The sequence below is a fragment of the Sarcophilus harrisii genome, chromosome 2, assembly GCF_902635505.1.
Source record: "Sarcophilus harrisii chromosome 2, mSarHar1.11, whole genome shotgun sequence".
Taxonomy (NCBI): Eukaryota; Metazoa; Chordata; class Mammalia; order Dasyuromorphia; family Dasyuridae; genus Sarcophilus; species Sarcophilus harrisii.
The window spans coordinates 431,610,373-431,623,534 of NC_045427.1; the positions used below are offsets into that span (position 1 = coordinate 431,610,373).

General features: G+C 37.7%; 1 protein-coding gene across 7 annotated transcripts in view; it reads left to right on the forward strand.

The window, feature by feature from the left end:
- Nucleotides 1-8,494, forward strand: part of RPRD1B (regulation of nuclear pre-mRNA domain containing 1B) — a 77,730-nt gene extending 69,236 nt beyond the window's left edge. For 3 of the 7 annotated variants that reach the window (XM_031954066.1, XM_031954063.1, XM_031954071.1), the window contains exons 8-9: nucleotides 24-96; nucleotides 434-8,494. In XM_031954066.1, coding sequence (XP_031809926.1) covers nucleotides 24-96; nucleotides 434-509 — 149 coding nt within the window. In that variant the 3' untranslated portion in view covers nucleotides 510-8,494. Of the gene's footprint in view, nucleotides 1-23 lie in introns of all 7 variants that reach the window. The other 4 variants (XR_004232209.1, XM_031954065.1, XM_031954068.1 and 1 more) reach the window with 4 other exon arrangements.
- The last annotated feature ends 4,668 nt before the right edge of the window (nucleotides 8,495-13,162 follow it).

Genomic DNA, 13,162 nt, shown 5'->3' on the forward strand with positions numbered 1-13,162 from the left:
TGCCCAATATGTTCTTGTTTCAGATCCTGAAACAGATGAAAAGTTGGCTACCTTAAAGAAGACCAGCTGGCGAGGGGAGCTGGAGTCCTTTCAACTGTGAGGAGGAAGTTCAATCATCCTTTGAAATGTACTTAAAGATAGGTCTGATAGAAACAAAATTGTTAATATTTAAAAATGAAGAATGCTACAGTCAAACCCTTCCTGAAGTGAGGGCTTTAGGAAGACCCTGGATAAGCAGATCCCTTGGCTCCCAGGAGGTGCATTGTAAACCTTTCCTATTTCTTTGGCATAGTTTGTGAAGCCCTTGTGATGATGATCGCTATCAGGGAGAGGGTCCGGGCCTTTTGGGGAAAATGAACATTCCCAAGGACTGCCAGACCTCAGGGGCCTATCGACCAGTTCCACAATCTCATTTTGGTATTTCCCTTTTCAGCTTCAAAGGGCCTTTCCAGAGCAGGGCCACTCTAGTGGCTAAGAACCCAGAGACATCTGGATATTATTCCGATTGACCTGTAAGTCTGTGAATCTATTCCCAGTAGTTTGTTTCTTGTCTCTCCATGCCGGAACAGAGAGAGCTTTAAGAACAGGGTTGGTGGAAGTTTATTAAGCAGTTAGGGAAAAAAAAGTGACTATATCCCTTGTTATGACACAGATTGAAATAGCTCTTGAATCAAATCAAAGAACATTGGATTTTGAAGACTACTGACTAGCCAAGTGACCTTAATCCAAGTCACTTTTCCTCCCTGGGCCTCAAGTTTCCTCATCTATTAAATGAAGGAGCCTGATGATTGATCTCTCCCTTCAAGCTCTAAATCCTATAAAATACTCCAGGTCTCTTCCCCCTTTCTTCCTACACTAGCTTAACACTGTAGAGAGATATAACATGCATAGTGTATAACAGAAGGCCCCAAGGGTAGATATGATGTGCCAGGTGATCTTGAACCTGCTAATGCTCCTACTCTTCCTTTTTAAAGGGTCGGGATTCTCAACAGATTGGGGAACTCGGCCTTAGTCACTGACTTCTATCCCCAAGTTCATCAACAAATTGCAATCTTAGCCCATTTCCCTCCTCCCCAAAAGTGATGAGAGTCATAGTCTCATATTAGAAGTCATCCAATCCAAATCTCCTCTACGATATCCCTGATAAGGGGTCATTCTTCCCCTGTTTGAACACCTTCAGTGTTGGGGAAGCTCCTACCAAGGTAGTCTGTCCTCTTAGTGGACAAATCTTATTTTTAGAACACTACTGAGGATATCTGTTCTAGTGCCACCCCAGCATTCACAAACAAGGAATCTGAGATTCAGAGAGGGTGACTTTCCCCAAGATCACACAGCTAAGTAGTGATGAACAAATTAGAAATGTGTTAGTGATGTATAGTGAAAGACACATTAGACTTTAAATAAGGAGACTTGGATTCCATTTAGTACCAGGATTGAGCTCATTGTTGTACCTTTGTATCTGACCATCATCTAGCCCAAAACTTTGGAGGCTTTTTGATACTAAAGCAATTACTCTTGGGGGGGAAATCAAAAAATGGAATCAAGAGTGGTGGCTTCATTTTAAAAGCAAACATAAGCATGTCCTACCTAACATCAGGGTACAAGAGGAAACTTGCTAATATTGATAAGGTAGCAGTTTCCTAAAACCAAAAAAACCTTCTGTTTGAAAGACAGCAGATTGATTTGCAGTTTTATCTCTGCTGTGTACTGGTGGCACAGGGAAACTTGTAATGAAATAGCACCAAAATGCATCCAGGATCAGTTCGTCAGAAAGCTATCAAGTGGCCCTAAGCCTTCCCATCTTCAGAGATGCCTGTGAAAATCCTCCTCAAGGAAGCCCTTCTGAATTCTGAGTCTGATGAGGGTGCTCCTTCTCCTTCAGGTTTGTTGCTGTAAAAAGTCAGGCAGAAATTATGAAGAAGGAAGATAATCACTTCTTACTCTACGGATCAGGTATATTTCACACAAGGTAAGAAAGATAAGGATGTCAGAGCTGGGATGAGAAATTTGCAAGCCCAAGGCAGGGTTCAAAAATTAGGCCATTTTCTTCCCCCATTTGAAAATTTTATTCCCTGGGTGTGACTATTCTTCCAAGACTTTAAACTTTCACTGTAATGCAAGTGATTAACCTTATCACAAAATAAGTCTCTGAGAACCCTAGCAAATGGGATTTTCTGGCATTAAACACTTGCATTTGTAAAGTTCTGTTCAAAGTGCCACTCCTTGTGCCCCTCCCTAAGTTGCATCCTAGATGATGTCTCCTTTGCCTGGCCCTAGTGTCATCACTTAAGATATAGTTATAGGTCTTTAGCACTTTAAGGTTTACAAAGCTCTTGATGCATCAGAATCCTGTGAGGTAGGTAGTCTTAAGGATCACAATGCCCACTTTACAGATCAGGAAACCTGAGGCTCAGTGAGGGGAAGTGGCATAAAGTATATTATGATATTGTATAATATTAAATACAATTTTATGTATTGTTTACTCTGCTTGGTTTCATTGATTTTATTATATGCTTTAGAAAGCTTTATATGCCATGCGGGTATAATACTTAAAGTTGATAAAGTATGGTGTTTGTGGTTATTTATATTAAAAATTAAATGTCAAGAATATAAATGTCTTTTGGACTCTAGTAGCTCACACTCATATAGCCTGTTGTGGTTACAAAGCACTTTACATCCATCTCCTCATTAGATCCTTAGATCTTTGAGGGAAGTAATACAGAGATTATTGCCCCTACTTTACAGGTGAGAAAACTGAGGCTCAGGTTTTTTACTCACCCTTTATACTCTATAAAGATTCCTAAGAGAAGCAAACCCAGCCAGCAGCCACTGACAACCAGTCCCTGAAATTATTTCTTTTTCTAGAGATTGAGGCTCAAAGGTAGAGTAACTTGTCCAAAGTTGAATAGCAAGTATATGACTTAGTGGGCACCAGATCTTCTTTCTTGTCATCCAGGGCTTTTTCTGTTGCATCACACTGCATCTAATGCTATCATTCCCTTGAAGGGAAAACCAGTCTACTTAATAGAACATTTTTTTCAGGAATGCAGTTAATAGCATTTATACTCTTAAGTGGGAGGAAGATCTCTGTACAAAACAGTATGTTTTCAAAACCCTTTAAGTATCAGGGGTACTCACTAAATGGATTAGGGTTCCCATGACCTCTGACCCAGGTGCACTTGCAAGAACAGGGAAAAACTCGGGTATTGCCACAAATGCAACTGACACTGACTTTGTAAGTCACATCGTTGCTTGTGTATACGCCGTGCCTATAGCTCAATGTATAAGTTTTCACCAGAAAAATACACAAAACAGAATAACAGAAATATAAAGTCATATAGGGAAAGTCACTCAGATAACTTGACTCTTAGGAGGCTTTCTAAGTGTTGAGTGGGTTCTTATTTGGCTTGTTTGCTTGTTCTTTTATTCAGCTCTAAAACCACAATATAAGGCCCACATTAATAAAACAGGCCCCAATACCTACAGTATCTGTTTTTCTAAGCTACCTGTAGGCAGCTTTGAGAGGCTGGTGCCCTTGTTAAGGCTGTTGGTTTTAGCTATTTTCTTCATCGTATCACTTGCCCTACATTTGCAGTTGGAGTAACAGTGATGCAGGACAGGTGGGTTAACTTTTCCAACTATCAAATGACAGTAACAAAGAAATGATAAGTGAACAATCTTCAGAAAAATACCTGCTTTTCTGAATGATGGAAACTTTTCTATCTAAAACTTTTAAAGTGGTTTAGGAATAAGAAGAAATAAATGTATGTATATGTTATTTCAGATGTTATTACAAATGGAAGGGCAGAGTCTGCCCTTTGGTGAATTCATATCATTTAAAGGAAGAACATTCAATTTGCCATACATTGCCAGTAACAGACTTTTTCTTTACTTCTTAAGAAATTAAAAGCCTGAGGGTCAGAAGACTTACGTTCAAGCCTCAAGAGGCTTTACTCTCTGGCATATAATAGTCATGTCACCTTAGGCAAGTCACTTCACTTGTTTAGTCTGGGTTTTGTAATCTGTAAAATGGGAACAATAAAACTTGCTCTGCCTTAAGAGATAAATTATACACATTGAACAGGGAGTAAGTCTTGTATTGTTGAAAGAATCCTGAATTTGGAATCAGAAAGCCCTTGATTCAAGTGCTAGCTCTGCCCCTTATGAGCTATGGAACTGAGCAGGTCACTCCTTTGAGCCTCAGTTAATATCACATTGAGAAGAGTGGACCTCAGCTTGACTTCTGGCTCCATCACCAACTGGGTGGCCTGGGGCAAATCATCTCATTACCTGGGTCTCTATTTCTTCCTCTATAAAATGAGGATTTGGGAATTAATTTATCTGAAGTTCCTTCCAAATCTAAAATCCTTTGATACTATTGATGAATACCTGCATTGCCCACCTCACAAGCTACTGGTAACAAAAGCACTTTGTAAACTATAGAGTGCTATAGAAAAGTGAGCTACTATCATCATCCTCATCCTCATTATCATTATCATCATCATCATCAATACATGATTAAGATGTGAGAAAAAGATGAGTAAGTATGTAAAATACTTTGTAGAATGTAAGGTCCTTGATGGTAAGGACTGTGCTGCTTTTATCTTTGTCTAGCACAGTATCTTTTAGAAAGTGGATGCTTTATAAATGTTTTTGTTTGTTTGTAAACTTTACAGCACTATATAGATGTCAGCTGCTATTGTTATTAATAAATGTGAAAGCACTTTGGAAACCATAAGGCGCTTTACAATATAAAAATGGTTAAAAGTTTAAAACTTACCAAAGACTTTCAGAGAGTCCCCATGTATCCCAATGAGTTTCTCTATTTAAATAATCTTATTTGTAAAGTCATGTTACTTGGAAGAGACTGCCAAGATGAGTCATGTCCCATGCCCTTATATAGATGTGAATCTCAGTAGCGTCAGACCCCTGTCCTATAACTCAGCACCATTTAGATCACATCCAGTCTAGCTGACCAAGGGTTAACCACCTGCAGAAAACAGTAAGCAAGAGCAATGGGGCCTGTGGATTTTGATTAGCCCACCACTTACAAAAAGCTAATTCTTCCTGATTGATGGACAAGTTATTACAGAGTTATTTGGAGTTTCATCACTGGAGTGCCAACAATTTGGATGACTTCCCTCAGCTGCTTCAATTCTCCTTCACCTCCTGTCAGCAAAGAACATGATCCAACCAAGCAGTGGCCTGGATTGATGGATTCATTATCAGCATTCTCCAGCTCCTCCTGTGATGGACAGGTTTCTCTGGCCTCTGAAGAGGTGTACTCCAGGAAGAGCAGAGTAGCCTTTAAAAAAAATAGCATGATTGGGCAAAAAGAACTCCAGATTGGTAATTGAGAGACTTGGTTTCTAGTCCCAGGTCTACCACTCATTATGTGACTGCAAAAGAGTCACTTTTCTTTTCTAGCCTTCATATTCTGCTGGTAAGACAAGGATTAGACTCTCTTTTAAGGTCTCAGCTCCAGCATTTTGTGATTTTAAGTCCTTTTTTTCCTCTCTGTGTCTCACTTCATTTAAAATAAATATATTGACCTAGGTGCTTTTTAAAGGTCCAGTAAATGTTACTCTGTGGGCCTTCATTCTGATTGTTGGTTGTCAAATCCTGGGTATCATGGTATGAATTTGGGATTAGAATTTATTCCTATTCTTTCTGTAGAAGTTAAAGCTCAGAGAAAAATGGTGATACCTATAGTCATTTAGGTAGGAATAGAATTTACACAAATCTACTGACTTCAGGTCTGGTTTTTAGATCAAGAGTAAGTCCAGAGTCTGAAAGTTCAACAAACATACATTTAGTTTTTTCAGGGCCTTGGACTTTGGCAATGAGAACACAAAAAAAGAATGAAAAATGGCAGTTCCCAATTTCAGAGAGTTCATTGGTAGGATAAATACTATATTTAAATCAATATCAATTAAGTTAGAATGTCATACAAAGTAGAACTAATGTGATTTTAGGAAAATTTAAAGAAGGAGAGCAGGATTGTTTTTTTTGTTTTTTTTTTTAATCAATTTTGAGGAACAAAGCTTCATGAAGGAAGTAGTAACCTGCTTAGGATCTTGCATCAAGATGATACTTTAAAGGGATGGAAGGTTTGAATTTAAAGATTTCTTCAGATTTTTAGGAATTGGGCCTCTTTTCAGACACTGAGTCTATTATCTTGGCATGGGAACCCATTCTGACTTTTGCTCTCCCCACAACCTAAAGTGCTCCTGGCTATCCTTAGTAAGAGCTGGTTTCAGAAGGAATGTAGACTGAAGTCCAAAGGAGTGGATGTAGAAGAGGAAAGAAAAACCTATTGCCAGATGAGAAAAAACATGATCTGAACTTGTAGGTTAATTGTTATATCTATGATAAATGATTCCCTGTTTATTTATAATAACAACAATAATAATAATTACATAGTAAGGATTACAGATCTCTTCATATAGGACCCAAAGTGGGAACTGCTGATTTTTCCCTTTCATATTCTTCATTTTAGAGTTGTTTTTTTTTTTTTTTTTTTTTTCCATAAAGTAGCCCAAAGGTAATTTGAGTAACCCAGTTGACCTGAAGGAAGAGAAATCTGGAAAAGAATGATCATATTCTTTCCAGGTGCTGAGGTATATTGAGGGGAAGTTAATATGAGTGAAATAAAACAGTCTCTTAATAAATCAGAGAGAAACTGATGATTTAATCTCCCTCTATCGGCCCTAGATTGAGGGGTAAACCAAACTTCACTTGAATAGTTTAAAAGGGGGGAAAGTAATAGATTTACATAGCACCCTTGGAATTCCTTGGAATGGGAGAGCAGAAGAGGTAGCAAATGTATAGTGCAGGTGGACAGCAGGAGTCATAAGAAATGGAACAGAGACAAGAAACTGCCTCTGAAGGGCTTGTACAGACCTGAGCAATATAACCAAAGATGTCTGGATAGAACTGCAGAGGAAAGAATAACTTGGTCCAAAAAACTTTCAGAGCAATGAATCAACAGGAAGGTTCATCCCCTTCTCCTTCTCTAGCACCACCCAAGATATTTTTAGCGAAAAGACGAGAATAAAAAGTAGTCAAACTCAGTAACTCTGTGTTTGATAAACTCAAGAATATAAATCTCTTTAGAAAGAACTTCTTGCTAAAAAAAACAGAAAAGCAAGTTGAAATTAATTTTAGATTTCTGCTTTGTGGTGTAAGCTTAAAACGGGTATAATCTTAATATGAAAGGTTACTCCATTAAAATAAAAGAAAATCTGATCAAATTTCTATTTTATAATGATGGCTAGGGGAAAGCGTTCTTGACCCTACAAAAAAGGAAGGTGATCACAACAAAATTGATAATTTCATTTATGTAAAATTTGAAAAACTTTTGACAAAATATAGCTAGGATAAGAGGATAGATTAAAAGTGATTAAAATCTGCATCAAACTTGTTTGATTAAGCAAAACAAAATTTGGTGCCTCAGTTTCCTCATCTATAAAACGAGGGGGTTAGACTATGTCCTCCAAGGTCTTTTGTAGCACTAAGTCTGATAATTGAAAATTCATACAAATACATGACTGTGAGTCATTTCCGGGAATGAATAAGGATATGAATAAAAAGTGCTTAGAATTGTGAACTTTTAATAACAAAATGAAAGATTACTCTATCAATAACAGTAAGAGAAATGTAAATAAAAACAATTGAGATTTTCCCAGCCCTAGCAGTTTGGCAAAGATGAAAATAGATAATTTTGGAGGAACTCTAGAAACACTCCATAACACTATTGGTGGAGCTGTGATTTTGATCCAACCATTCTGGAAAGCAATTGGAATCATGCTTTTAAAGGGGGGGGGGAGGGGGGGGGAGGGGATAAAATATCCATACCATTTGATCCTGGGATCTTATACTTAAGTATTACACTTTAGTATCTCAGAGAGGCTGAAGTCAAAAAAGAAAGTGACATTTACATTAGGATATTGTGAACAGCATTTTTTGAGATTACAAAGAATGGAAAATTGTAGGTGCCCACTAGTTGGAGAAAGGCTGAATAAATTGGTCCATGAGTGTAATGGAATATTACTCTGTTTTAAGAAATGCTCAAAAAATTCACAAACTTAATGCAGTCAGTCAAAGCTGGAAAGAAACTTTAGGCATCATTTAGCCCTGCTCCTTCATTTTGTAGATGAGGAACTGAAGCCAAGAGGAGTTAAGGGATTTGCCCAGAATCATACTACTGTTAATTGTCAAAGGATTTGAACTGAAATCTAATTCCAAGCATAGTACTCTCTTCGTTACTCTATATATGAGACGCATTAATGGACTGCAGCAGAGTGAAGGAAGTAGAACCAAGTAAACCATACACAATTATTACAACAATGAAAAAGGAAGAAGAAAAAATAATGTGTTATTATGGCCAAGAAGAGTTCAGGAAATGTACCTTTTCCCCATCTTTACAGAGGTGGGATATTATGGTGTTCAATATCAGACTTGGTGATGTGCAGGTTTTCCTGAAGTGTTTATCATTTTTTTCATTGTTACAAGGGATGACTTTCTTATAGGTGAGAAAAGTAAATTTGAAAATAAAAGAATATTTTAAAATAAAAGTAAAAGACGTCATGAGGCGAGAATAGTCTGCTTGAAGGGGTAAGTATTTCAACCAAACATGAGCTTGAAAGAAAATCCTGTTTTTAAATTTATAAATAAATGTGTTCAAAATTTTGAGCATCCCATATAGTCATCTTTGCTAACTATCTTGTCATTCTTCCTGCTTTTGTTTTAATTCTTATCACTTGCAACAGGACCTCTGCACTGGACTGACAAAAAAACAATCTTCCTCTTTTCCCTGTCTCTCTAAGGGAGCTAATCTGTTCAGACTATGGTCCCTACATTGGTGAATGAATGAGTACAAACTTAACTAGCCCACTATGTCCAACTCCAAGCTCCAGACCAGACCATCAGCTCTATAAATCATTTCTTGCTCTGGGCACAGTAATCAAATTATTACCATTGTTCCTAGTAAAGTTACATCATTTGGCTTGCTTGTGGATCAGCTTACTGTTACTGTGACTCCTTGGATACTCCTTAACCACTCCCGTACACATTTGTCTCACTTTTAAAAATTTTGTCCCAAGACCTTATCCCAGTATCTGGAACAGAGAAGTATTTAATAAATGGTTTTTCATTGTTTCGTCATTGACATTCTTTCATTTATAAAAGAGTAACAAGAAGTTCCCAAAGTAGAACTAGGTTTTTTGTGTCAGAAAGGCACTTGTCTGATGTTTGATTAATGCAAAAAGATTTAGAACTGGGATGTAGAAGCAGAATGGGAACATAAAAAAGTCCAACCTCAGCTTCATCATTTTGCGAAGGAGGAAAATGGGCTCCCAAAAGGTCATATAATTCTACTGTTCTTTGTACTGCTTCAATTATTGAGTGGCAGATTTCAGTTTGAAATGAAGTGGGAAAGCTTACAATTAGAACTAGAGTGAGATGCTTCAGAAGATGGTGAGTTCCTCACTTGTAGTTTTTTTTTTTTTTTTTAAGTTCATATCTTTATGATTTACAAAGTATATTCACTTGATCTTCAAGATAGCCTGGTGAGATAGGTAGTGCAAATAATTATTAACCTAAAGCTTAGATTCATTTTGCCTAAGCTCACCATTTGGTACACCATTGTAGGTCCCCTGACTTGAAGTCTAATTATAAAAATTCATTTTATAGAAAAGGAAGCAAGTTTGGAGGAGGAAAGTTGTTGTATGAACTAAGGTTCTATGGAAGTCGGAAACTCAGGTTTTCTTGATCCCAGTATAAGATTCACTCTATTACCATGCTGCATCCATCTATTTCAAAGCAAGGAGTGATTAGTGTACATTGAAGTAGCAAGATTAGGTTTCTTATGGAAAGTAGAACATGAAGGATTAATAGATTAGTCTGTATTCTCTAGGATTCCAGATAACTTTTCTTAGCCTCTAGTAAGACATGATAAGCTCCCCACTATACATCTTACCTAATGAATTCAAAGATCTGGAGGTAAAACCTTCCATCAGGACTACCAGACCAAGTGTCCTTGTCAGCTGCCCATTTGGGGAAATATACTTTTTGTAACTCCAAATTTTTCATCAGTCTGAGGCTGTAACCTAGCTTAGATTACTAAATAGGAAAGCTTTAACTAGGACATGGTAGCTAAGGCTTTTCTTAGAGCACCAGAATTTAACAGGTGCAAAATTTACCACTAAATTATGCTACCCCATACCTACGTGAGGGACAGATTCCTTAACATCTACCTTTTGGTCCTTCAGGGTGTCCGTCCCCCTAGGATTTTCAAGTGTTCCAAAATTTCTTCCTCTGTAAGGCTGATGTGCTAAGTATCTTAGATATCCCATGCTTGTAATATCTGCTTATAACACTTTATGTGCCACATTTTTTAGATTCTGCTGGCTGGAAACTTAGTCTCAGTCTTGTTTTGCCAAACTTGATGAAATGTCTTATGTTTTTCTATCCATTTATTCTTTCTCAGAATTTTTCAGATTCCCTCTACATTCTCTATACACATTAGCTGTCATGATTCTAAAAGACAGGGAAAACATCTCAAGCTCATTTTGGACAATCAAATGCCATTTCAATTCCTTATCAACATCTCATTGTATCTTGACATTAACATCTTGTGTTTCCAATCCTCAAGATCTAAAACAAAAACTATGTTTAAACTGGGTGTGGAGAGCTAGACTGTTGGACCAGGTCAAGCTAGGGAAATCCTAACAAATTGCCCATTTTTATCAACTTTTTCCTTTTCCACTGACAGAGACCAAAGCATGAGTTGTTTCCTGAGAACAGAGCTTATCGGCTGCAAAATTGTAAAATCACCTAGTGTAGCTTCAAAGAAAAGAACACTAGAATTGTAGAACCTCAGCTCTGATACTGACTCTATTACTTACCACAGCATGACTGGGTAAATCACTCTTCCTCTGTGGGTTTCAGTTTTCTCATATGTAAATGATTAGTTTTGGAGCCATAGGATCTGTATGTAACTCACCATTTTGAGCTCTGTTGCTTTATTGTCCTTTAGTAAAGTCATTTTGAAAAATTGAGCCATTGACTTAAAGCAGTTATTTTTACAGGATCTATTTTAGGTGTGACACGATTAGGCAGTGTTAGCATGATATAACCGAGAACTGACTAGAACCGGGAAGACCTGAATAAGCCCTTCCTCAATGGGTATGTCACCTTGGGCAATCCCCTTAAAAGTTGGAGAAAGATAGACATTGTCCTTTGGTTTCCTCGTGGGGAGTACCTGTACCAATAAAATCACAAGTATACTTCAAAATAATGTAGAACATATCCACAGAATCAGGATTAGAGTTGCAAGAAACTTCAGGAAGCAAGCAGTAATTTGGAAAATATTAATCCAACTCCCTTCTCCCCCCCAATTTATAGATGAATAATTGAGGACCAGAGAAGTCATGAGTCACACAAATAGTGAGAGGCAGAAGTCTTGTCTACTTGTCTCCCCTTATTCAAATGACAGCTCCTTGAGGGCAGGAACTATTTACTTTCTGATATTTTTGGATCCCCAGCAGTAAGCATACTGGGTTTTTTGATCTCTCCTGGGAACTAGAAACCAGACTATATAGGTCCCAACGGTGCTTATCCTGGAGAAGAAAAAAGAGGAAGCATGGTCATTCATGGGGAAAAGAGATTAGATTTTTTTTTTCCTCCTCTGGAGGGAGCAAAAAGATTTAGAAATAGAATGTAGAAACAGAATTGGAACATAGGAGTCCGATCTCAACTTCATTTTTCAAAGGAGGAAAATGGGGGCCCCAAAGGTCTTATGATTTAGCAAAAGACCCTTAGGTATTAAGTGGCAAAACTGGGATTTGATTTTAGCATGTCTTTTGACTATCGTTCTGCTGTTCTTTGTATCACATCAATTAGAATGGCAGATTTCAATTTGAAAAAGGGAAATTTCCTTATAATTAATAGAATGAGATGCCTCAGAAGGCAAGTTCCCCACTCCTAATAGGTCTTCAAGCAAAGAATTCCCTGTTAAGATACTCAGTAGAGCAGATTCCTTTAGAAGATCTCCTGGATCTCTCAGGTCCATTCTACATCTAAAATCTAAATTTTCTGATTATTCATTCTCTCTCTGTCTTTCATCTTTTACACAATTAAACATTCACTGTTGTTTCACAAATATAGCTTGTTTCTACACTTAGATTGTGCCTTGTTCATCTTTGTGTCCCCCCAAATCATAGTAGAACTCGGGGCTGGACATGGATGCTGAATTTCACTAATCAAATTCAACTCTATCCTTTTAAACCTGTACTCAGTTTTTCTCTATCCTTTCTTATGATGAATTCCAGGAGCTCCATTTTGAGCAAGGGCATAGACTTTTCCATTTTCAACCTTAGATCTCCCTTCTCCATTAGTGAATATCTCCAGGAACCTAAGTTTTGAGAAAGGGTACACTCAGACCAGCCATCCTTTCTCTGGACCCTCTGCCCTCTTCCCTATTAGGTGAATTCTCTGAAATCAGGGACTGTCTTTTTGCTGTTATCTGTATCCCTAGTGCTTACTTAACACTGGGCCTGAGGGTATATAGTAAGCACCTAAAATGCTTATTGACTCGAATTGCCTTAATCTTGTTTTACACCTGTACTATTGCAATAGCCTGCTGATCTCCTTGCTTTGTTTCTTTCCTCACTCAAAGCCATTCTCAGATGCTAAAATGATTTTCCTAAAATGCAGGTATGGTCCTTTTAATAAATCCCAGTGACACCCTATCACTTTCAGAATTAAACACAAAAAATTCTCTAGCATTTAAAACTTTCATACTCTATCCCCTTCTACTCTTTTGGTCTTCTCTATCCCCCTTCTCATCCTCTACAATCTATTAACATATGTCTTGTTGATCTTCTGTCTCTAGATTCCCATGCCTTTTCACTGGTTTTCCTTTATGTCCAGAATGTTTGCCTTCTCTGCTTCCCTTTAAGATACAGCTCTGGAGCAGCTAAATAAACAGTGCATAGGACATCAGCCCTGAAGTCAGGAACATCAGAGTTCAAATTCAGCCTCAGATGTGGGATCTTGGGCAAATTACTTAACACTGGCTCCCCAAAATCCCAACCAACCAAAAGATCTTACATTCTGCAAAAAGCCTTCTTTCCTGCTACCATCTACCTCTTCTAGCCCA